This window comes from Saimiri boliviensis, chromosome 1 (genome assembly GCF_048565385.1).
Source record: "Saimiri boliviensis isolate mSaiBol1 chromosome 1, mSaiBol1.pri, whole genome shotgun sequence".
NCBI classification, from domain to species: domain Eukaryota; kingdom Metazoa; phylum Chordata; class Mammalia; order Primates; family Cebidae; genus Saimiri; species Saimiri boliviensis.
In genome coordinates this window covers 268,141,352-268,168,146 of record NC_133449.1, presented here as the reverse complement: position 1 = coordinate 268,168,146, position 26,795 = coordinate 268,141,352, and the positions used below count along the sequence as shown (strand labels likewise).

The following is a 26,795-nucleotide window of genomic DNA, read 5'->3' as shown; positions in this document are numbered from 1 at the left end:
TCAAAGCCTCTTTGTATATGTTAACTCAGAATAAAAATTCAGCTGGCATGTTTTTCCTGACTAATCAATTTCCTTGGTGAAACCCTTTCAATGGTTCCGAACCCCTGGGAATTGTTTTACTGCATTTATTTTGCACCACTGTAAGCTGGAGATTGAGTGGGATGAATTTACAAGAGAAAAAGGTACAGAGTCATCAGAGAGAGATGAAACTTCACAAACGTACCCTCAGAAGGAGACTGTAAACGTTAAAGGGAGCAACTGAGAGCATGGAGGCATTGGAGATAGATTTTATAAGATCTGGCTTAAACTCCTGAAACAATTCAGCCCCCTTGCCATTAAAAAGAAAACTCTGTTCTTAACTTATACAACACCTTTATTTTGGAAAGCAATGCCTTTGGCAAACAATGACAGCCCTGCAGCTGTGGTCCTAGCCCTGGAGAAGTATAGACTTCTTTTGCCTAACTGGAGACCTTCCAAGGTGCACATTTGGAAGAGAAGAGCGAATGCATGGCTTTGAGAGTAAGATGTATTACTCCATGCTTTATTCTTACTTCATCCTTTTGTCTTATTTTATTTGCTTATCTATTTATATTTTTAGAGATGGGGTCTCACTCTGTTGCCCCAACTAGCGTACAGTGGCATGATCACAGCTCACTGCAGCATCAAACTCCTGGGCTCATTGGATCCTCCCATCTCGGCCTCCTGAGTTGCTGGGACTACAGGAATGAGCCACTGCACTGGGCTCAATTTTGGTTTTTAAACCAAATAACGAAATCATTCAGAGCCTATAGAATTTAGTGTGTGGCCCCTAGTAAAAAGTTAGTTGTATCTTGTATTTGTTTTCTTACTCATGTGGAAGTTCCATACCTTTCAAACGGCTTCTACTCACTTGATTTCATTTGACTCTCAACAGCAGCCTGAGTGAATGAGACAACCTCTGTGTTGTGTGACTCTCGGAGAGGGAGTCCCAGTTTACTAAAGGGGACATCAAAGAGGCAGATAATCTACCAGGGTGTTATCTATTATCACTTAAGTGTTTATCTTTAGTAAAACCCCACCTTGCTTTGGTCCCTAAACCACCGCATTTTTTTATTCTCAATATTTGATTACTTTTTTTCCTTATTTTTTATCTGTTATAGAAATTTTGGATGTATTACAGGATTTAAAAATAGAAAATTATAGCTTCCTGTTAGCCTATTATCCAAACTTTTAATTTTTGGTATATTTCCTTTATTTTTTTCCTCTATGTATGCAGTTTTTCCCAAAAAGCAAAGATTGTTTTCCGTATGTATTGTACATTTTACCTGATATGTTTTTAGTAAATCTTCAAAAACATGTATTTTTTAATGACCGCATGAATTTTATCATATAGATATACCATGATTCTTGGGCTGCAATGCATAATTGCACAAAGGGCTCCAGTCCAACTAGTAATCTTAGAGTTCTGGTTTGTTGCTGAAGGAAGGGCAGGGAGTACAGGTATTCTCTCCGATGCAGCCTGGTGTAGGGAAATGAGGTTGAGTCCTGGCCTTAGGAGACCTAAATTCTCATATTTTCTCTATTTGTGTGATCGAGATAAAATGAAGGCTTTATCCCAATGACCTCCCAGTTCTTCCTTGCACTCTTACAGTTATGAAAAACACTGCATTCCTTCTAAAATAGGAGCTACTGTTGGAATCAGATGAATAGAAGATTACTCTCTTCGACTGCATTCTCCTATCAAGTGGCGTGGGGAGAGGCAAGCTGATGCGCTGTGGCAACTCAACTCCAAGGTAGTCATGTCGATAGAATGAGGCCTCCTTTCAGCAGATCATACTCAACCGTTTTGCCAATTTAAACATAAGCGATGTCAAATTTTACTTTTGCATTTATTTTGAAAAAATGCTAAGCAAATAAACAGAGTAAACAATACATGAGAAAGCACTTGACCTCAAGCAAAAAACTACTTACAGACTTTTGTAACTTAGCAGCTAAGATGTATTGCTTTTATTCATACACATAACTGAATACAAAATATGAGGTTTTCTACTGACTATACGTAGAAAAAAAAATTCCTTAAAATACCATTAAAGTAAAGTACAGTTTTTACATTTTGTAAACCATTTAGCTAAATGTAATGTGGTATCCTAGATTAGATCAGAAAAAGGATATTACCCAGAAGTGGGATTGCTGGATCAAACGGTAGTTCTACTTTCAGTTCTTTAGGGAATCTCCAGACTGTTTTCCATAGTTGTTGTACTAATGTACATTCCCACCAGCAGTGTAGAAGTGTTCCCTGTTCACCATATCCATGTCGACATCTATTATTTTTTTGGTTGTGGCCATTCTTGGAATAGTAAGGTGATATCGCATTGTGGTTTTGATTTGCATTTCCCTGATCATTAGTGATGTTGAGCATTTTTCATGTTTGTTGGCCATTTGTATATCGTCTTTTGAGAATTGTCTATTGCTGTCCTTAGCCCACTTTTTGATAGGATTGTTTGTTTTTTTCTTGCTAATTTGTTTAAGTTTGTTGTAGATTCTGGATATTAGTTGTTTGTCAGATATATCGATTGTGTAGATTTTCTCCCACTCTGTGGGTTGTCTGTTTACTCTGCTGACTGTTCCCTTTGCCATACAGAAGCTCACTACTGGGTATCTACCCAGAGGAAAAGGAAGTCCTTATATAAAAAGGATACTTGCATACGCATGTTTATAGCAGCACAATTTGCAATTGCAAAAACGTGGAACAAACCTAAATGCCCATCAATCAACGAGTGGGTAAGGAAACTGTGACATATATATGGACCTCCACCGTCTACCTAATATATATATTATATAATGTATACACATATATATGATGGAATATACTCAGCCATGAAAGGTATGAATTAATGGCATTCACATTGACCTGGATGACACTGAAGATTATCATCCTAAGTGAAGTAACTCAGGAATGGAACATCAAACATTTGATGTTCTCGCTCATCAGTGAGAGCTAAGCTATGAGGATGCGAAGGCATACCAATGACACAATGGACGCTGGGGACGCAGGGGGTAAGGGTGGAAAGGAGGTGAGGGGTAAAAGACTACATATTGGGTGCAATGTGTACTGCTTAGGTGATGAGTGCACCAAAATGTCTTAAATCACCACTAAAGAACTTACTCATGTAACCAAACACCACCTGTTCCCCAATTACTGATGGAAAATTTTTTAAATGCTTTTTTTTAAAAAGAAAAAAAAAGGACATTAGTAGAGAAACTGGTGAAATACTAATAAGTCTGCTGTTTACTTAACAGCATTGTAGCAATGTTAATTTCTTAGTTTTGACAAATGTGCATGGTTCTCTAAGATGTTAACATAAGGGAGAAGCTGGTAAAACAGATAGGAATTCTCTCTACTATCTGCAGCTTTTTTGTAGATCTAAAATTATTCAAAAATTAAACTTCGATAAAGAAAGCAAAATAACACATGGGCACACTTTGCTAGGTGAAAACTCCATGGGGTTGAACAAGGACTGTGGTATTTACTACAGTCTCCTGAAGCTCAGCACTGGGTCTGGCAGGGGTAATTAATAGTTACTGAATGAATAAAAGAATGCATAAGCGAATGAACCATGTACACAGTGCAACTAATTCTAAGAATTCTTATTATTCACCCAAATAAACCCTCCTGGGTTCCTCTTTATTCCCTGCAGTCAGTAGCCAGATTAATATCAAAAACAAAAAACAAACCAAAAAAAAAAAAAAAAAGCTAACATCAAGGAGTCCTCCACCCCACTAGCTTTGATGGACCTCTGTCATCTACCTAATAAAATTTTAGTCCTATGCTGACATTCAGAAGCATCCAAAATCTGGCTCCAATTTGCTTTCCTAACTTTATGTCTAATGTTACAAACTCTATGATCTACTGTACCACTTATACTTTCTCCAAACATGCTTCATGCTTTTAAAATATTTGTTTTATATCTGTGGCTTTGCTGATGTCCTTCTGTCAGAAATATTTTCCCCCGAAAGTCTCTACCTATTCAAATCCTAACTGTCATTCAAGGCACAACTCAAGGGTGACCTCCTCCATGAAGCCTTTCTCTGTTTGATTAGGCACAATCTTTCTCTCTTTATAACTAACAGCAGTTGTTATTATGCCATTTGTGGCCACCTTGGAAATGTGCCATTTGGGTCTCCTACTGGAGAAAACACAGTTGATTGACAGCCCTGAATGCTACTCTCTGGATCCACTACCTGTTCCTGACAAGGTTGCCCTTCCCATGGCTATTCCCAGATAGTGACTAAGCAAGCTGGGGGTATTAATGCTGGCCTGTTCCTACAAGAGCTGGGACTCCTCTAAGGAGCAACTTTGGGTGGAGGACTCCCGTTTGGCCTGGGTGAAACTTTCTTGGAACTTCACTGCATCTGAAAGGCTTCCTACCCCATCCTCTTTCCTTTTCTTTCTCCTTTCACAGGTGTTTGACTTGCATCAAGATAAGAAGACTTTCCCTTTCTATTTCTGCTTCTCCCCACTTTATCTTTCATGCTGTTTTCTCCAATGAATCTCTTACATGTCAAATCCTATCTTGGTGCCGTTTTAGAAAATCCTAACTGATAAATTGTTTCTATAGCATTTACCATGTTCTATCATGGATTATAAGTCATGGTATAAATGGCTTATGCCACCTGTTAAGCTGTAAATTCCTGGGCATAAAGACTGGACACTTGTTAGTTAAATATCTAGTACAGTGTTTTCCACATACTCAGTATCCAAAGCTGTTTGTTAAATAAATAATGATTATAATGTATTGATATACTTATGTAAAGTTTGAAAAAAAAAGTGTCTTTACATGCTTTATCTTAGTTGAACATCCGAATAATCCTAGAAAATAGACTGGCCAAGCCAACAAGAGAAGTTGACTTTATATGAAGGTGAGATTCACTGAGCTTATCTGAAAGTTGTTGGAGTCCAGATTTATGTTCTGTTTGTGCTTAAAGCATTCAGCATTCTCCCAGGGTCATAATAACAAGACCTAAACCCAACACCTTACTGTGTGAGTGGCCAACACTCTAACTAACTTTACATGGATTAGCCCTGTAACCTGCACAAAATCCTTGTAAATAGATGGAATTATTTTCTCATTTAACAAAAACGCAAATGCCCAAAGTCATGTAATCCAGAGGTGGTATAGCCAGGATTTAAGCACCTGTGCTTTTAATCTTTAGGCTACCTTAGAGCAAGTAGCTACTTGTGATTTGTGGAATGAATAACACAGGTCAGTAGCTAGGGGAAGCAAGATTTGAACTCAAGTCTTCTACAACCTCCTTGTCAATCAGGGAATCCTTTATTCTGTATCCCTGAGGTGTTGGCATTCAATCCTAGCTTGAAGGAAAATGCAATTATTTCATCAGTTTTGCCCAATGGAACTTTCTACAATGATGAGAACATCTTACATCTGCATCCTCCTATATTTTAGCTACAAGCCCTATGGGGACATTGAGCATTTGAAATATACCTAATGCAACTAAAGAAATGAAGTTCTATTTTTATTTTTATTTAAATAGTCCCATGGGATTATTAGCTACCATATTGCTCAGCGTAATTCTAGTCTCTTCCCTGATCATTTCATCTAAACGTGGTTTCATTTCTCTGGCAGTTTGCTGAGTTTTATTTCAAATTTTAAGCTGATGAATTCACTGTGCAGTTCACTGAAAATGAGCTAAAGTATCCTTTCAACTCATGACATGCAAATGTAATATGCCCAACTCAGTCACCAACCCAAGGATCATAGCATTTGGAGGAAAAAATTTCTAATCTATGATCCAAATCTAAGAAGTATTTCTTCTGGCCTGCTGGGAAAAGCAGCAAAGGAGAAAGGACTTACAGAGTACCTGTATAAACTGGTTATGAGTAACACATAAACAAAGAACAACAAAGTGTGGAAGGCCACAGGAGGCCTCTGAGGAGGAAGGCCTCTCCATGCCTCATGTTCCAGTGCAGGGTGACCTAGGCTCTGTTACCACAAACATTGTGCTCAAGGACGTAAAACCCCTTCATAGCACTATGAGGTAGCCAGACTTGTAGACTCCTTGGAAGGTCTGCATTCCATCAGCTGTACATAGATAATAAGCTAAAGATAACCACATGTTCCTGTGAAACTCCCAAACTGCCACTATTATCAATCCTTAAGAAAACACACCACTTCCGGCTCACAATTCACTTACGACTCACTGATTCACTCCACCGTCACTCTACCCCTACCCTATAGATCAAAGTGATTGTAATCAATAAATAGTGTGACTCATCAGAGCTTGGGGCCTTCACTGTCTCTTCTAGTAATGAGTGATGGCCCCCAGTCCCACTTTCTCTCTTACTCTGTCTTTTTTTCATTCCTTTGTCATCACCAAACTCAGGGTACCCACAGGTAATGTAGGGCTGGTTCCCTACACTGGCCTAAGGATGACTTTAGGCTTCTCTTGAGGGCTAACCTTTCTCAACTGGCTTCATCTTCCATGGCTGGACACTCTGAAAGAAGTAAGAGACAGGAGGACCAGAGGAAAATGCAGACATTTTTCTTTGAGATACAAAATTTTAATTCCAAGGGATGATAGCTACTGGAGATTTGGGAATTCAGTTAGACTCCACGAAACTCTTCACATCAAACACACAAACAAAACAAAGAATTCTTTTTAAAAAAAGAAGAAGAAAGAGCAAGAATATTTTTCCCATGTAAAGAAAAAAATTTTTCATCTTTACCTGTTCAGCACAATTTTTGTTTTTTGCTCCCTGCATTGCCAGCTCTGGATTTACATAACCATTTTTAACTTTCTCGATAGAACCATATTCGTACATTCCATCTGATGACAATAGAAGGTCCTCAGGGGTTGGCTGTGGGGGAATGTCCTTTGCAACATCTATAAGTGGGACTTCAGAGATACTGCACAGATGAACAATAAAACACAAAGTGAGCATCAACGCAGAGAAGAAGAACATGACCTGGAATTCTGTACCCAGCAGTCTTCCCAGTTCCAGATGGGCCCAGTCTATAGCACCCAAAAGGTAACCCATGGCACCTCCAAAACCTGGAAAGCAAGAAAAGCTGCATTAGCATATTTAGCAAATCATCTTTCATTTACTTCATGCATAGACACTCCCTTCAGTGAGAAAACTCCCTGAAGACAGCAGAGTCAGCCTGGATATGACTGGAAAAGCAATACAGCAAGAGGCTGAGAAACATGCAGCCAGGAAATGTGGGTTCAAGCTTTGGCTCTAGAATTTACTTGCTTTGACTTTCGGCTTCCTCATCCAGAACATGGAGGTAATAGTAAAAGAGTAACCTACTAGTAAGGTCATTTAAGGTCATTTATATTCAAGAAATGCAAATGTCCAAAGTCACGTAATCCAGAGGTGGATTTTTGAAAATAGTAAGTGTTCAGGCTGGGGGCCAGACACATAGCAAGGGCTTACTTAAGTATTGCTACCATCAGAGATACTATGATCTTTCCAAAGTGCATTCTCTAGACTGCTTTTGAACTTAAATTTCCGACCAGAAAAAGCCCCAAAGAAAACCAATTCCTGGCACCAATAAAATTAAATTATTTATAGTTTCTCTATTATTAAGCTTCCTGGGATGATGTTAGCTTGCAGAGATCAAACAACCTTAAAAGCTGTCTTTCTTCCTCTATTAAAAGCTCAAGGTACTTGTTCCCAGTTGATAGCTGGGAACAGGAAATAATGAGAACAAGAGTTTAAATATGAATTTTTGAAAATCCTATTCTCATTTCACAGGACTCCAACCTGAGGTCTTTTTTGGTGCTTGTTTTATCTGCTCAGGCTTAAACATAGTGTCACTTGAGGGACACTGAGAAAAGGCGCCTCAAAAATCTATTCAACCCTAATCATCTGATATTTAAAATCCCATAGTAGTTATTCCTTTTTTGAGCTTCTGTTTTAAAATACAAGTGTTTCTGGCATGGGCAAGAAATTGCTCAGCACCAAAACAGTAACTGCTCCTTAGATGTTCCTTCTGGTGCAGACATCAGTGACTTCTGATAAAGGTGGGGAGATCATGGTTGGGAGGGGCCAGTGGACATATTATAGGATGTCTAGAGAATTAAGGAGTTGAGTGCCAGACACATCCTCTACATATGTCACAAACTTATGGAGGGCTGATCCTACTTTCAAAATTCTTTAAAGCTCAAATTCCAATCATGCATACCAATCACAATTTATCTACCTGAACAGATCAGCTTTCATTTTTTGTTTTTGATTTTTTTGTGTGTGTATGAGTGAAGTCTCCATTTTATTTCTCAGATAAGAGCAATATCTTCACAAGCTAGGAAATCAAGGAAGAAAATAGAACTTAAGGAGTTCCTCTCTAACCCTAAACAGCTTAAGCTACATCAAGAACCTGACCTCAAGAACACAAACCTGAATACAAAGTACCATGAATCCTAATTTGCATTATTAATGCAAATAATTCATGCCAAATTCGTGAGAGAGTAGACAATTTGGGTCACTTCATATTCTGGTTAGTTGCAATTTAACATAGACACTATTTCAGGAGGACCAACAATCTAAACATTGGATCCCAAAAATAAAGCATCATTAGCATGTCCTGAAAGCTGAAGTGTTTTAAGGCAGAATTATAAGAAATTTGGCCAATGGGGGTATGGTGAAGTAAGATATATAGTCTCTGGAAGCAAGAAATTTATGGTATAGTTATATGTGATAAGCATAAATATAAACAGATAAATAACACGACGGTGAAGAGCCCAGGAATTGAGAGAAAGAGAAGGTCCTGAAAAAGCCGCCCTCTGTTCAGGGATTTGTGGTGCCTCTGGTTATTATTAGACCATGACAATTCAATTGTGGACGTGCAGAAGGTATCAGAAGCCATGTACCCAGCCAAGCAATCAACCAATAAGAATGTATTAAGTCTTCTCCCCAACCTGTTATGACAACCAAAAATGTCTCTAGATATTGCCAAATATCTCTGAGGAGGTTGAAAAGTGGCCCCTAGTTTGGAATCCCTGACCTAGGTCAACCCTATACAGACACATTCATTTTTTGAAACTATCATTTCTAAACAGATCGATGGTTTTCATATTGCCATTTAATTCCCTTATCACTTACACCTCTTTCAAATTTTTGTTCAGCTGAGCATTATTGATTGCCTCAGTTGGAAGGATATAAAGAAGAAGACCCGTGCCTATTTGAAAAAAATGATATGTGAAACAAATCCTCCACTGTGCAATGGAATGGTAGTTTTAGTTTATAGAAAAAATGTAAGAATATACGTAGAATGATGAATTTATATTAGAGATTAATTTGGACAACTGAGTCCTACAATTGGGGAGTTTCCTGATGCAGTTGCCATGTCTACTGGTTTAATTTAGTTCAATAAACATATATCAAGCACTAAATATATGTAAATGACTCTACTAGCTTCTGGGGATGTAAACATAAATAAGATACAGTTTCCCATTCTTTTCTCCAGAAAGTGGTCTCAAGTGGGAGAAGCAGATAATGGGAGAAGCTACTTTTTAAAACGGTAATAAATGATAAGCTGGAACCGTGAGCTGGATACTCAGAGTACAGAGTTTTGAAAAGTCAATTATTGGTGCTAGTAATGGTATGAAGGTGATGTCAATTATTAGTAAATCTGACAGGATTTCTCTTCATTATCAATGAGGGTTAGAAGAGTTCAATATATCAGTGAATTCAAAAATGTTAGAGGTAAAAGGAGATTTGAAGAATTAAGTTCAGAAAACTATGAACTTTATTGGCTCTGTGATGGAAGGTCACACAGAAGGAAGAATGGATTTGGAATCGTGCCAGATTTCCATTCCCACCTTTGTGCTTTCTAGTCGCGTGCTCTTGGGCACTTCTCTGAGAAACGAGGGTGGTGCTGCCTCCTCATCTGAATTTAGTGAGGATTAATGCAAATAATTCATGTCAAGCCCCAGCACATACCATGGCAGAACCAGGCCCAAAACCAAGCTTCCTGATGACTTCCTGCAGTAACCCTAATTCCAAGACCTCCCCTAGAAGCAGGAGAAGAGAGCTACTGCACTAAACTGGCTGAAGGCAGCCTGCCTGGAACTTGCTGAAAGGATTTAGCCATTTTAGGCTCAGTGATTAGAACTGGTGGATCATTCCGAGGGCTGAGACCTGGGCTTACCCCTGATCCTACTCTGGCATGTGGCAAGTATCGTGAAAGTAAAATATATCTGAAACTTGGAAAGTGTAAAAATAGCAACTGCTTGATTTTTAAAATTCCCTCTAGAGCAACCTTCTTAAACTTGAATGTGCACACAAATCATGTGGGCATCTTATTAAATGCAGGTTCTGATTGTGAGGGTCTAAGGTAGAGCCTAAGCCTGGAATTCTGCATTTCTTTCAAGCTCTCCAGTGACACCAATGCTGCTGGGTCAAGCGTCACTCTTTGAGTGGCCAGGTGACAGCAATTTCCAACCAATTTCTATTCTTGAGAAATGGTATTTTGTTGTCACAGGATATTTGACTCACAATCCATAACTGATAAAGCACAATGATTTGCAGTCCTATAAAATTAAGGTAGTTTGCAGATATGAATAGAATTTTCATAGCCTGATAGAGAAACACTCCGCAAGTATAACAAAGGAGTTATACTTTGATGGCCTTGCGGAAGGTTAACCAGGTTTATATTTAGTCTGGCATTTTTTATTTTTCCAGTCATGCGCACACACATTTTCTGCAAGAACTTGGCGAAAACTCTTCTTATGTTTTCCCCATTGGTTCCTTTATTAATGTGTTAACTTAAAATCTTGACATATGCTAAAACTTAGAGAATTATTAGCACTCTCTTATCTTAGGAAAGAGGGGAGAAAAAAAAACAGGAAAAACTGTCTTTTTTTGTACTTTAGGTTCTGGGGTACATGTGCGGATCATGGATTGTTGCATAGGTTCGTACATGGCAATGTGGTTTGCTGCGTCCATCCCCCATCACCTATATATGGCATTTCTCCCCATGTTATCCCTCCCCAACCTCCGCACCCCCTGCAATTTGTCCCAAAGCTACTGTTTTGAAGTACGTGTAGCTGCAAATTACAATAGTACAACAGGACATACCAGGAAAGTAAAGTGGGCCACTGGGGGAATTCTCCTAACAGAGTCTTAAAATACTGGAAGGAAATATTTAAACTTTGTCTATTTGCAGCCTCAGATAGGATGAGGGCCAGTAGAGAGCTGTAGGAAATCATTAAGTTTTTCTTTTGCTTCTTCCGATTAAGCCAAGAGTTTTGTCTTCAAAGACAATCTCCCCAACAAAGCCTAGCTGTCTGAGCAGTGATAAATGCTGACAGTTTTACCATTTTGCCACCTCCCACACTACAACCAGACTATATTTACCTCTGCTGCCAAAATCAGCCTCTTTGGGGCCCCTAGAATCAATCACCAGGCTGTTGGGCAAGCATAAGCCAGGGCCATTTGGAGGACACCTGCTACCATGTTAGATAACAAGTTTTACAAAGAAGGGCCCAGAAGTGGTCCAGCTGGCTCCTTCCTCACCAAGCCAGGCTGTGTTGTCAAACTCAGGAGAATAAATGGCTTTAGAAGACAGATGTCATATTTCATAACTAATGATGCAACTTGAACAATGGCTCATCCTAGAAGTCCAAATACATAGAAATATTTTTAAAAATTTTCTTTAGTCAACTATAATAGGTAAAATGGGAAACTGTGACTATTAAGGAATCTAAAGGAAGAAAGGAAACTCAAGACAGTACATCTAAATCGAACTCTGCACCTACCATATGCCCGTAATTGCCTGCAGGCCTCAGGTATATGGCTTAGCAAGCTTAGCACCAGGGCTGACACAGCTCAAGTCATGAGAGCTAGCTGTGTGCTGTTTGCTACTTTACCTTCAGAGAAGGACAGACTAAAGACCTCCCATCTTCCCATGGGGTTCATAAAAAAATCAATCTGATTCTTTTCTATATGTTGGAAAAAAAATAGCCGTGAAAGTGTCAGATTAGGTACATGCTTCCACCTATTCCCACCAGGTGCATACTAAATCCTGGACAGTTAACGTAAGTACCAGCTACTGTCCGTGTGTGTGGGGTGTGTGTGTGTGTGTGTGTGTGTGTGTGTGTATGTGTGTGTGTGTGTGTGTGTGTGTGTGTGTGTGTTGTCCTTAACGCATTTGTTCATCAGTAGAAATTGTGGGAGTACCTACCTTCACCAGGAACTGTGCTAGACACTTGAGATACATTAATGAGCAAGACAGACAAGACTTCTGCTCTCTTGGAGGCTGAGTACAGAAAAGTAGTCAACATGATACCTGTGTTGCATTCCCCCCCAGAAAAGAAAAAAATTAAAACTAAAAAAAAAAAGTTTAAATTTAAATTTTAAAAAATGATATATGTGCTCTAGTCAAGAGCTTGACCAGACAAGCTGATCTATTTCTTTAAGTTTACATGTACCTAATCTGAGACTTTCACTGCTAATTTTTTTTTCATCAAAGATGCTTAGATAATATGTTTAAAATATTGCTCACTGTTTCCATCCACCTACCTCTAATCCTGGCATCCCTTTCTCTCATTGGGCCCTTCCTTCACATTTAAGCTGGGCCAGGATGCCTCATTGCTTTAAGGACAGGATGTAACAGTAGAGAGCAGAGAAATAACAGTTTTCCTTGCTTCTGAGTTCCAAAAGCCCTTAGGCTGCAAAGGCATAGACAGTAGATTCAGTAAAAAATGTGCTTTAAGAACCAGGTTTCCCAGGCTAAGCAGAGCATTCATGTTGGGTGCACACATATTGGTAAATCCCTTAGGCAGTGATGGTGCTGCTGCCTGCTTGATGGGCCTAGCTAGGTTTGGAAGGTGGGAGGTAAGGAGCAGAGTCTCCCCCGGAAGGCTTGGGAAATCCAAGAGTTGAGAGGACCGGTGCCTCATTTCCTGGTGAGACACCATGGAGGCACAAGAACTCCAGGAAGAAAAGGCTGTGCAGGAGGTCAGGCATTAATTGGCCTCATTCTGGAGCCAATTTATGGCTGCCTTGAGTTTTCTTAAAGTCTACAGAACTAATATTTTCGGTTCTGAGTGGTAATGGCTCAGCACACTGTGAAGTATTTTGCAAAATGCTTTAACTCCTCCTAGTGGTGACCAAGGAGCATGGCACACAAATGCTAGAATGAAAAAGCTCAGGACTAGAGGTCGTCAACTGAGTCAGACAGCCCCTGTGACTCACTGCAAATCTTCTCAGTCCCCACCCACCTCCCTTACTCCAGCAGCTGCTGCAGTGACCAGTTCTAAGCCAGCTCTGGCCAGCTTTGCAGTGGACAGGTGCAACTGGACGGTGCCTAACCTGAGAAAAGACACAAACATCTGGGGTTCAGTGCTTAGAAAACCCGTGGTACCACCCTTAGTCGGTGCAGACTGGATAATCTTCCTTCATTCATCTCCTTTGATGCTCTTCCTAAGGCTCCATTTTGCTTATTGTTTGGCCTGTTCCTCTCCACCATTCCCTTACTCTTGCTCTCTAGAATACCTTCCCAAATAAACTATATGTGTACAGACCTCTGGGGTTCACCTTTTAGAGGAATCCAGACTAACTCATGAATCACATTTTTTGTTAGCTAGTTGGGTGGCTGACTTGCTGGTTGGTTGGTTGGCTTCGCCCCCAGTCTACCACTAACCAGCTTTGTGACCTTGGGTTAACCACTTTACTGCTCAACCACACAGCTTAATCATTGATAAAATAAGGATGTTAAAATTTAATATGCATCCCACCAATATTTTTGGAGCATCTTGCATATTCAAAGCACTATTTAAAGCAGTGGTCAATGAACAGTCAACATGATGTTCTTGCCCTTGAGAAGCTCATATGTTGGTTAGAGAGACAGACAATAAACAATAAACAAATGGCGCTTCTCATCATGGCGGACCCTAGCGATAAGTGTTTCAGGACTGCTGCAAGAGGCTGCTGGAAAGCAAGGAAGCGGATGGCCATCTTAAGGAGTTAAGGGAGCCATTCAAAGAACTTACCAAGCCGTATGAAAAGTCTGAAAATGATCTGAAGGCTCTACAAAGTGTTGGGCAGATTGTGCGTAATGTGCTTAAACAATTAACTGAAGAAGAGTTGGTTGTTAAATAAAGTTACAAATGCACCAAGATATGTTGGCAGTTGTCATCGACAGCTTGACAAAAGAAGTAAAGCCAGAAACAGGAATTGCTTTGGATAAGACTACATTAATTATCATGAGATATATTCCATGAGAGGCGAAGCCACTGATTTATGACATGTCTCATGTGGACCCTGGGATGTTTCTTATTCTGATGTTGGAGGGATAACAAAACAGATGCTAGAATTGAGGGGTTACCATTTACAAACCCAGTTATTACAGCATATAGGAATATAATACCAAAAGGCTGTTTGTTATGTGGACCACCAGAAGCAGGAAAAACACTCTTGGCACAACCTGTTGTTACCCATTTGGACTGCAATTTTTTTTCCTTTTTTTAAGAAACAGGGTCTCTGGAGTGCAGTAATGCAATCTTGGCTCAATGAAACCTCCATCTCTCAGGCTCAAGCAATCCCACTTCAGCCTCCATGCCCAGCTAATTTTTAATTAATTATTTTTATTTATTTATTTATTTATTTATTTCATGTTTACAGTGCCATTTTTATTGTTTCCCCAACGTAATCCAACACCTACATGAAATAGAAAGAATGGAAATGGTTGGAGTTTAGGAGTCTTGTCAAGAATGTGGTACTAAGAGAAAAGAGTTTGTTCTCTCCCTCTACTCCATAAGGTAGAGTGAAAGTTGTCCCTCTTCTCTGGAACAAATTGAGGCTTTCAAAATCTCTCTCATAAAGACCTAAATTTGGTGTATCAAGAGAATCATAAAATACGGCTCTACAATTGGAGTTTTATTGAACTCTTGAAGCTCTGTGCCAAGGATTCTTAACCCTTACCCTGTTGACATTTTGACTGGAAAGTTCTTGTTGTGGAGGGCTGTCCACTGTAAAGATTAAGAGGAAAACTCTTTTAGAGTTTGTAATCTTTAATGTCATCCCTGGCATTATCCAGTAGATACTAGTAAGAAACATTTATGACACCAAATATGCCTCTAGACATTGCCAGATCTCCCAAAGAAGGTAAAGTTGCCTTCAGCTAAGAATTACTCCTCTTCCACAATGGTTGAACTAATTTACACTCCCACCAGCAGTGTAAAAGTGTTCCTATTTCTCCACATCCTCTCCAGGATCTGTTGTCTATAGATTTTTTAATGATTGCCATTCGAACTGGCATGAGATGGTATCTCAATGTAGTTTTGATTTGCATTTCTCTAATGACCAGTGATGATGAACATTTTTTCATATGTTTGTTGGACTCATGTATGTCTTCTTTTGTAAAGTGTCTGTTCATATTCTTTGCCCACTTTTGAATGGGATTGTTTGTTTTTTTCTTGTAAATCTGTTTTAGTTCTTTGTAAATTCTGTATATCAGTCCTTTGTCAGATGGTTAGACTGCAAAAATTTTTTCCCATTCTGTTGATTGCCAATACACTCTAGTGACTGTTTCTTTCGCTGTGCAGAAGCTGTGGAGTTTGATTAGGTCTGAACTGTCTATTTTGGCTTTTGTTCCCAATGCTTTTGGTGTTTTGGTCATGAAGTCCTTGCCTACGCCTATGTCCTGAAGGGTTTTGCCTAGATTTTCTTCTAGGGTTTTTATGGTGTTAGGTCTTATGTTTAAGTCTTTAATCCATCTGGAGTTTATTTGTAAGGTGTCAGGAAGGAATCCAGTTTCTTTCTGCACATGGCTAGCCAGTTTTCCCAACACCATTTATTAAACAGGGAATCCTTTCCCCATTGCTTGTTTTTGTTAGGTTTGTCAAAGACTGGATGGTTGTAGATATGTTGTGTTGCATCTGAGGCCTCTGTTCTGTTCCATTGGTCTATATCTCTGTTTTGGTGCCAGTACCATACTGTTTTTATTACTGTAGCCTTGTAGTATAGTTCATTGCAGCACTGTTTACAATAGCAAAGACCTTGAACCAGAATACAGCAGTATGATAAGCACACCTTTTGTTCCACTGGTATTCTTTCTTCATACATTTCATTTTTTCTGTCCACTCTTAATTCCTGGGGTTCAATGAGGAATACAGAAGTTTCTCCCAAAATGGAATTCATAGCTCCTGCTGTTTCTTCCCAAGGAGTCCCAGACCACCAGAAATTATGTTAGGGTCTTTCATGTATTCATCAAGAGTGGCAAGGGCAAATGGAGAAAAATAATTTAGTCTACTGAGAAAAAAAAGTTTTCTAGGCAAACAAGATCTAAGAAGAGAAAAATGAGAGGAGAGTGAGAGAGAGAGAGAGAGAGGGGGGGAGAGGGAGAGGGAGAGGGGGGAGAGAGAGAGCGCGAGCGAGCGAGTGAGAGAGAGCGAGCGAGTGAGAGAGAGAGCGAGCGAGTGAGAGTGAGCAAGCGAGAGAGAGCGAGAGAGAGTGAGAGAGAGCTCCCATGCTGTTGTGGTAGGGGAATCCAGGAAATCCTATTTATTTATTTTTATTTAGAGACAATCTCATCTGTTGCCCAGGGTGGAGTACAGTGGCACGATCTTGGTTCACTTTAACCTCCGCCTTCTGGGTTCAAGCAATTCTCCTGTGTTAGCCTCCTAACTATCTGGGATTACAGGCATGCACCACCACACCCAGCTAGTTTTTGTATTTTTAGTAGAAACAGGGTTTCACCATGTTGGCTGGTCTCGACCTCCTGACCTCAGGTGATCCATCCACCTTGGCCTCCAAGTGCTGAGATTACAGATGTGAGCCACCGTGCCTGGTTGCCCAGCTAATTTTTGTATCTTTTGTAGAGACGAGGTTTCACCATGGTGTCCAGGTCCACCCACCTTGGCCTCCCACAGTGTTGGGATTACACCTGGCCAGGCCTACAATTTCTTAAAGATTGTATCCAGTTCTATTGCAGACAAGTACATTGGTGAAAGTGCTCATTTGATCAGGGGAATGTTTAATTATGCCAGGGACCATCCATCATGCATCATTTTTATGAATGAAAATAGATGCTATTGATGGTTGACAGTTTTCCAAAGGTACTTAAGCTGACAGAGAGATTCAGAGAACTTTAATGGAGTTACTGAATCAAAAGGATGGATTTGATACTCTGCACAGAGTTAAAATGATCATAGCTACCAACAGACCAGATACACTGGGTCTTGCTTTGCTGCATCCAGGAAGATTCGATTTTTAAAAATACAAATTTATGGCTGCATAGTATTCCATGGTGTATATATGCCACATTTTCTTTATCCAGTCCATCTTTGATGGGCATTAAGGATGAGTTTATGTCTTTTGCATGGACACGGATGAACAAGTGCCACATGTGCTCACTCATAAGTGGGTGTTGAACAATGAGAACACATAGACACAGGGAGGGGAACATCACACACCAGGGCCTGTTGAGGGTGGGGGAGGTTAGGGAAAAAACAGCAGAGGGTAGGGGGTTGAGGAGGGCTAACCTTAAGAGAAATACCTGATGTAAATGATGGGGAATGGATGCAGCAAACCACCATGGCATGTGCATACCTACGTAACAAACCTGCACGTTCTGCACATGTACCCCAGAACTTACAGTGTAATAATAAAAAAAATTTGTTAATGAAAAAAATACGTATTGGTTTGCCAAATGAACAAGCAAGATTAGACATATTGAAAAGCCATGCAGATCCCATTACAAAGCATGGTGAAATTGATTACGGAGTGATTGTAAAGTTTTCGGATGACTTTAATGGAGGAGACCTGAGAAATGTTTGTACTGAAGCAGGTGTGTTTGCAAGTCATGCTGATCATGGTTTTGCAAAACAGGAGGATTTCATGAAAGGTTAGAAAGTGGCTGATTTTAAGAAACTGGAACTTATATTGAACTATAAGCCTGTGTAATTTACTTTTTGATGGCTGTATGACACACGTTGGCTTAATGTAAAAAATAAAGTTAAAATAATATATGTATTGGCAATGATCTCATTAAAAGTATATGAATAAAAATATGAGTAACATCATAAAAATTAGTATATCAATTCAGTAATTCAAATTTTAGCATTGATATAGAAGTTTGTATGTTTGCTAATATTGCATTTACTGCAGCAGAAATTATAAAAGAATGTGTTGAAGATTTTTGTATTTGCTATATGAGCATTTTGTAAATCATTGAAAATGGTTTGAGGTAGTAAGATAAGACAGCCTTTTTTAATGACTTATCATTTTTATATCATTTGTTTTCTTCATTCTAAAAAGTTGAATAAAATCTGTTTGATTCAGATCTACAAAAATAAATAAATAAATGAAAGCATAATATAATATCAGGTAATGACGGATACCTCTGTGACGGGAGTCAGGGCTAGGTGGGGGGTGTGTTTGTGAACAGAGTAACAAAGCAAGGAAGCAAACCAAGCCAAGATTGTACCTGAGAAAGCACCTTCAAGCAGAGAAAAGGGGGAGGATAAAGCCCTCCAGATTCCCCCTTCTCTAATCTGTCTTTGAGATTCTTTGAGAGTTGTGTTGAATACATTTGAAAGGTAAAGAGATGGCAATATGGAGACTCAATCACCCTAAATTGCCTAAATCACCCTTATTATTCATAAGCTGAGATCCCCGTATCCTCGATTTCTGCCCTGGCCACATCCTTTCCAGCCTTTCTGAATGAGGAGATGTGAAAGTCCACAATGGGTGGAAACTTCAAAGAGAACTCAGTTGATGAAACAAAACCACTCATCCAGAGATGATTTGTGGATGAGAAAAGGTTAAAATAGCCTCAAACATGAAACGGCTCCTTTCCACATGTAAAAGGTTTAGTCAAAGGGTCCCATGTTTCAATTCCATTTTTAAGATTCTTCTTATTAGAAGAATCTTTCTAATTACTTTCTATTTAGAGCATTTGCTGCATGTTCACATTTTTTGTGCATACTTTGAAGTATGAATAAAACAAAAGAAGTTGGTACCTAACAAGTTACCCACTCTTCTTCCAAAGATGTAATGGGACAAGTTCCTCACTGAGTCATTACAAATAAAACATTTGCAGGCATAGTGGGGATAGAGGAAATCAAGTAAATATAGACATTTGGTGTTTTATCTCTTTAGGTTAGATTAAACCCTTTAGATCGTTCCTGGTGCTGTGCCTGTGACCCTTGCAAGGTGGTTAATAACTGACATGGTGTAGAGATTTGCAAGCCTGTGAGGGAATGAAAGCTCAGAAATGCTGAGGCTACTCCTCAGTGAAGAGGAGGAACCAGTAGCTGAACAGAGCTGGGCTTTCCTATCATGCCTAATCCCAGCCTCCCACCAAGCGAGAAAACCCATTGCTAAGAACAGCAAAGTCTCGGGTTCAAGTAGCAGAAGTAAGCTTGGTAGACTCCTTGGGCACAAAGGAATTTCCAGCCTTCCCTGGTGAGTACCGCTCTGTTAGCTCACTGGGTCCACAGCCTCAGGTGCACCCAGCAGTGAAGGATCTGTGTGGTGAGAAGATGCAGGTGAACCCACCAAACCTACCCTGGCCACCACATGTACCAGGGATGGAGGATGGTAGAGTTGCCTTTAAATATAAAAGACAAAAGCTAGAGGAATTAAATGTCTCCCTAGGAGCCAGTACAGTCTTTTCTCTAGAAAATGAATAAAAATGTCAGAAAGATTATGGGAAATATTTTTGGTAATGAACCCTTGGACACTTATTTACGAAGCATTTGGAAATGCTGGGCTGGAACCACAGCCCTGAAACAAATAAAAATGATTTCAATGTACTGAGATGATTGGATTCCTTGGGTGAATAATAATTTGCTGCTGATGAAAAATCAAAATCAAAATGGGCCCTGACACTGAACATGCCTTTGTCAGTAAACATTTATTTCAAGTGGAATGCTGTAGTTACCTCTTTGCCAAGTTCAAGTAAATTCAGAACGTTTGGCATGTTCACATAGGGCAGAGTGGCAAGGCCCTGCCTGTTATTCTCATTCATCTTTTAATGCGGTTTTTTCATTCAGAATGAGGCCACTACAGTGGGGTCACATATTCATGTTTAACTCATCAGAATTCAACTATTCACACTTTGAACACAGGGAGAAAGAGATTACAAGAAAGACAAGAGTAACATTTTAAATAGTATGGGTAATTCTATTAATTCCAGGAGTAAACATTAAAGGAGAGAAGAATCTGCAGATATATATATATTATATATATAAAAATATATGCAGGTTTGTACACACAAAACAAGACCTATTGTATTTTATGAATAATCTAAGAGATATTTACGAATAATGTCGACTGTCATTGTCACTGAGTCAGGGAGTTTAGAATCTAAGCCTTAAACAGGGTGAGAGACTCCTCTGCACTGTCCTATAAGAGGAAGATGTTTTAAATTGTTTTTTATGTTAGGGAAAGAAGTTGCTTTGAGCCATCCACACGACCTCAGCTGTCCCCATATGACCAAAGATACGCACTGGAGACAGCTGGCTGAGGTTCAGAGCTCAGTGCTGGTCGTGAGACAAAGGAAAGTAATTAAATGAGAATATTTGTCTGATTGATGCAATTTGTCATGTCATGTAAAACTACGAATTATGAGGAGGGGTATGTAACCCTTGGATCTCCTTTTACACAACTAACATGCTTAAGTACCTGCTAACAGCATGGCAATGAATTAGAAGCCAAAGGGAATTTGCAGGTGAACCTTCATGGGGGAGTTTACGAATCTTGTAGAAGGGCTGGATAAATACATCGCAAATTACAACACAGAGAAGAGAGTGAACAAATGTGGGGATCAAATAAAACTGTGAGCAGGCACATATATCACTTCAAAATATAATTATCCTTTAATTATTTACTAATATGTGGGACTTTAAAAGCTCTGCTTCAGCCACTCGCGGTGGCTCACACCTGTAATCCCAGTACTTTGGGATACCAAGGCGGGCAGATCATAAGGTCAGGAGATCAAGACCATCCTGGCCAAGGGTGAAACCCCATCTCTACTAAAAATCCAAAAATTAGCTGGGTGTGGGGGTGCGTGCCCGTAATCCCAGCTACTTGGGAGGCCGAGGCAGGAGAATCGCTTGAACCAGGGAGTCGGAGGTTCCAGTGAGCTGAGATCACACTCACTGGACTCTAGCCTGGTGACAGAGCGAGACTCTGTCTCGAAAAAAAGGCTCTGATTCATTTTCTTATAATAGTCTTGATCTTTAATTATTCTCATTAAGCTAATACTCAACTGTGTTTGCATTTTATGTGATAGCTACCACCTTTGACTATTCAATAATAAACACTCCTTCCTTCTTGCTAATAGAACCCCAACGTGGTTTAAGGAGATATATGACCAACTCCTCACAAAACCCTCACTTTTCCAACCTCCCACTGAACGCTCACATAACCTAATTCTGTCTAAGGAGAAACAAGCAGAACTCTGGGGGAGGGGATGTTTCTAGGACAAATTTGCTTTCTTCATTTAAGGAGAGAGTGTAGACTCTTACCCCTTCACCCTTCCTTCTCCCCTGACCCACCTCTCCCCTCCTCCTGTCTTGAAAGGAACATGAGCTATGGACCTGTAGCAACCGTCTCGTATCCAGGAGGCAACATATCCATGAAGCTGCCAAGGAAACATGAAATTGTTGGTTCTGACCTTGAGCAGCTGACAGAAAGCCAGCAGATACCTACTCCCAGACTTTTAGTTACATTAGAAAAATAAACCTCTGCCTTTAAGCCACTGTTTTGTAGGCTTTAGTGACTTGCAGCCAACCCCTTCCTAATCACTCTATTCCTTAAGCATATGCCAAGTGCCGATAGGGAAGGGGACAGGAGCACAGGGAAGGGCACAGGAGCACAGGGAAGGGCTGAAGGAAGGAAGTCAGCCTGGATTTTTGGGTGGCAGTACCGGTCCCCCAAAAAGATCATTAAAGTGCACGTAACACTGATTGTCTCTCACTCACACATCCCTTATCCTCTCATTCATTCACAGTTATGTTAGCTCTGGATAGTCCCCTTCCCTTAAGAAGTTTATGGTGTAATGAGGGGGATTAGAAATGTATTCAGATAACTAACACAGAAGGTGGAAAATTACAAAGGCCAGGAAAGAGACTTTAAGAAAGCAGCTCTTTGGGATGGGCCGTTTATTTAAGGTGGGAGGAGGTAAAATGTCTTTCTCAGGGTGTTCGTCAAATTTCCCTTTGCCACCAACTGCCCCTCCCTCCAAGGATGGGGGGCGGGGGGAGAATTTTCTTCCCCTCCCTGCAGGACAGTGGTGCAAGGATTTTAGAAGATCTTAAAAGGAGCATTCTGCATGAGAACCTGAGAACAGCTAGATTGGAACGCAATACTCCAGTCCTTTAGCTGCTCTTACGAACATAGAAAGATCTTTGTAATTGTCTTGTTTATTTGAAAATTCTGGAATATTTTCATTATGAAATGAAGGAAAAGAAGAGAGACTGGGGAGGAGAGATGAGAGAGAAAAGTACGTGTGTTCCCTGCATATCCCATCCAAGCTTCAGGAGCTGGACTCGGTGGCAACAAGGGTCAAAGTGAAAGGGCTCAATCATGGACTCAACTGTGTCCTCTGCCCTCCAGACTTCTGTGTTGATGAGCTAACCTTGAAGGCAACTGTATTTGTAGACAAGGCCTTTAAAGAGGTAATTAAGGTTAAATGAGACCTTAAGGGTGGAGCCATAATTCAAATCCAATAGGACTGATGTTCATATAAGAAAAGGAAGAGACAGTGAGGGTGCAGGTGCACAGAAGAAAGGCCATGTGAGGACACAGCAAGAAGGTGGCTGTCTGCTAGCCAGGAAGAGAGGCCTCACCAGAAACCAACCCTGACAGCTTCTTGATCTTGGATTTCCATACTCCAGAACTGTGGGAAAATGGATTTCTGTTGTTTAAGCCACACAGTCAGTGATATTCTGGCATGGCAGCCCAAACAGACCATAAAGGCCCCAGGAGGAGATGAAAATTCAGGATGTATGTGTGACCAACCACATCCTCAGTGGTCCCTTCCTGCTAGAGTTATCTACCTCATTGGCACCTTTATGTTCATCTACTCAACAAACTTGTGCTTTGATTATTTTGTGGATCTAGTCCCCAAACAAGTTAGAAATTAAGTATACCTGCAATTTAGAAAAGAAGGAGGGCCCCTGTCCCTAGAAAATGAGTGAGCATTTCTAAGCAGCTTTGCTCTCCACAGGCAGAAAAGGCGAAAGAAACTTTCGGTGTGAGCAAAGACCCAGAACCTGAAGAAGGAAGGGTTGGTGCCTTCATTCGTCCCACTGGTATTTCTTTTGAATACCTACAATATGCGAGTGGTAAAGAAGGGGTGCAGGGAACAAAACAGACCTGCCCTCTGCTCCTGGGAACATGATGAAAAATTATTCAGAGCACAGAGAATGTGAAAGGAGTAATGGGAAGTAAAGTTCGGAGAGTGGGAAGGGAACAGATTGTGGCAGCTTTGAACTTCTGTCTAGAAAAATATTATTTATCCAGGAGAAGCACAGGGAGCCATTGCAACTTATCAAGCAAGAAAGTGCCCTGGTGATGGTTGACTTTTAAAAATACGAATCTGGACGCTATCAGTTGGCTCAGTTGGAGTGGGGAGAACTAGAGACTGGAGAACAGTTAAAGGATGAATACTGCAAACCCATAATAAAATTCTAAGGCCTCCGACTGACTGAGTGGACACATTCCTTCTTGGCCAAGGGGATCCCAAAGAAACCTGAAAACCTAGTTTAGGCCATGATGGGAAGGGAAGTGTTAGACACACCTTGGAGTTCTGACACCACTAACCAGCATTGACATTAAAATAGAGGTCACAAGACTGCCATACAAAACAGACTCTTTGTAGCAATAGGATGTCAAATTCCACCCTGACTCTGGCATACCATCACATGACAGATAACACACCTTTAAGAAAATTAATATGTTTTATCCGAAATATCTTTCTTTGATATATTTTGGAATGGATCTACAAAGCCATCTTTTGTGGGAGAAATTTTTTTTCCTATAGAGAACCTCTTTCCCTTACTAGGTTTTTTTAGAGAGAGGGACACCGTCTAAGACTCAAAAGGAGACTTTTATCATCTATTCTCTCTGAAACTTGCTATCTGGAGGCTTCATCTACATAACAAGAAGCTTGATTTCCATAATCTTCCTTATCTTAGCTCAAGCATTTCTTTGTATTGATTTCAACTCTTTAGGCAAAGCTTAACTCTTTAAATCAATTGCCAATTGAAAGTTATGACTCTACCTGTGAGCCCCCCACTCAAGATGCCCCACCTTTCTGGGCTGAACCAATGTATTCCTTACATGTATTGATTTATATCTTTGCCTGTAACTTCTATCACCCTAAAATATATAAAACCAAGCTATAACTCAACCACTCTGGGCAAATGTTCAAGGACCTCTTGAGGCTGTGTCCCAAGCCATAGTCATTCCTATTTGGCTCAGAATAAACTTCTTCAAATATTTTAATTTTTTTCGCATCAACAGTACTAAAGCTCAGACAAGCTGTAATAAGAGCCTGAATGAAGGTAATATGAACATTATTGATGTTTGCTGGCACCATACCATATACTAATATCAACAGAAAATTAGTATATATTTTCTGTTGATATTAGTATATGGGATATACTAATATCCCATATACTAAAGGAATATATTGTCTTAAACAAAAGGGATATATTGTCTTAATCACATAGAATTACTGTCAGTGAAAAGAGTAAAACTGCAAAATATTTGAAGAGATATATTCTGAGCCAAATATGAAGACCATGGCCTGGGATGCAGCTCTAGGCGATCTTGAGAACATGTGCCCAAGGTGGTAGGGCTACAGCTTGGTTTTATACATTTTAGGAAGACATCAGACATCAATCAATACATATAAGGTGCACATTGGTTTGGTCTGGAAAGGCAGGACAAATTGAAGTAGGGGCTTCCAGGTCATTGGTAGATTCAAAGATTTCCTGATTGGCAATTGGTTGAAAGAGTTTATCTATAGACTTGGAGGCCATAGAAGACAGTGTCTGGGTTACAATAAGGGGTTATGGAGATCAAGGTTCTTAATATGCAGATGAAGCCTCCATATAGCAGGCTTCAGAGAGAATAGATTGTAAATGTTTATCAGACTTAAAAAGGTGCCAGACACTTTCCTTAATTCTACCCTAAATCGGGAAAAAACCTGGAAAGGGAAGAGTGAGGAGTACAGAATGTGGATTTTCCCCACAAGAGACAGCTTTTCAGGGCCATTTCAACATATGTCAAAGAAATGTATTTTGGGGTAAAATACTTCCATTTATTTCAAGGCCTGCTATGTTGTCATGTTGACACCTAATTGCTACAAAGAGTCTGTTTTGTCAGTTTTAAGGTCTCTGCTTTAATGTTAATGCCGGTCAACTGTGCTTGAATTCTAAAGGGATGGAGGTATAATGAGACATGTCCAACCACCCACTCCCATCATGGCCTAAACTAGTATTTCAGATTTACTTTAGGATACACTTGGCCAAGAGGAAGTGTCCTTCAGTTAGCTGGTGATTAGAATTATATTTCTGGTTTACAATATTATCACATATTGGAAAACTCACTAACACAGAGATTTGTCTTCTAATATCGAGGCAACAAAGCATAGGTCTCTTGGCCACATCTAATACCATTGTAAGCAGGGAAGTGGTGGCCACATTGTCCAAAGTCCTATAGATCAATAAACTCTTAATATCGACTTCAAAAGCCAGGAAAGTCTCCCATGACCTTATAATAAATTTCAGCTAATTATAATGAAACAGAAGGAATTGTCAGATTTAAGTTGGGAAAATGCAGTTGGAATCTATTCTGAGACCTTCTGGCTATGGACCATTGGCAAGTGACTTCATCAACACACCCCTCCCCTACTCCAATCATTGAACTTCGGGTAGATATTTAACATCTGGCTCTCTAAGGAAAAAAAAAAAAGCCATGATTTACAGCTTTTCCAATTCTAGAGTTTTAAAACTCCCATCATAGCCAGTTTCAAGCCAGAAACGTGATGTCAACAAGTTCACCGAATTCCTAAAACTTAATTGATTCTCAGCCAGTTCTAGCACACCGCTGCTTCCAAAGCTTAGCTTCCACATCTGAAAAATGGGAATCACACCACTTCCACATGGCCACAGTCAAGATTGAGATAATGTAAGTAAAAATACCTAAGACAGGGTTATTAGCATACATGAGTGGTATTTGAGAAATGTTGAGCACCTGCTATGTAGCACACACTGTTCCAGGAACTGAAGATTCATCGGAGAACAAAACAAAAGGTCGGCTCAGCTGGGATTGATGTTCTAAATAGGAGAGATAACCAGAAAGAAAAAAAGAGAAAGAGAGAGAGAGAGAGAGATGGATGATAGACAAATAACCAGTCAGTTAGTCTGGTAGTGATAAGTACTAGAAAGAAACATCAGATAAGGATGAAGAGAAAGAGGAGTGGTCATACTATGTCACATATGATAGCCAAGAAAGACCTCACTGATGAGAGACATCTGATGAGAAACCTGAGTGAAATGAAGGCATGACTATGAGATTATATGGGGAAGGGTATCCCAGGCAGGGCAAGAGCTCATGCCAAACCCTGGGGCAGGTATGATGGGCTGGTCCGACCCCGGAGACAGAAGGAGGCCAGGTGGGTGGGAGCATCTGAGTGAGTAGACACTGGTGGAAAGTGCAGTGGGAAGGGAAGCCAAGAGCAAAGGTGAGGCGGGGGAAGGTCTCAAGCCCTGACCATCTCTTAGGCACCTTTACACATCTGGAGACATAGTGGGCAGGGGCCAGGGACAGACAG

At 40.1% G+C, this 26,795-nt stretch overlaps 1 protein-coding gene and 1 pseudogene across 1 annotated transcript in view; one reads left to right on the top strand and one right to left on the bottom strand.

Annotated features, from left to right (window-relative positions):
- Nucleotides 1-26,795, bottom strand: part of SLC45A2 (solute carrier family 45 member 2) — a 42,015-nt gene that overhangs the window by 11,481 nt on the left and 3,739 nt on the right. Inside the window, exon 3 of the mRNA XM_003936217.4 lies at nt 6,725-7,050. Coding sequence (XP_003936266.1) covers nt 6,725-7,050 — 326 coding nt within the window. The remainder of the gene's footprint in view (nt 1-6,724; nt 7,051-26,795) is intronic.
- Nucleotides 13,802-17,908, top strand: LOC104652687 (26S proteasome regulatory subunit 10B-like; annotated as a pseudogene).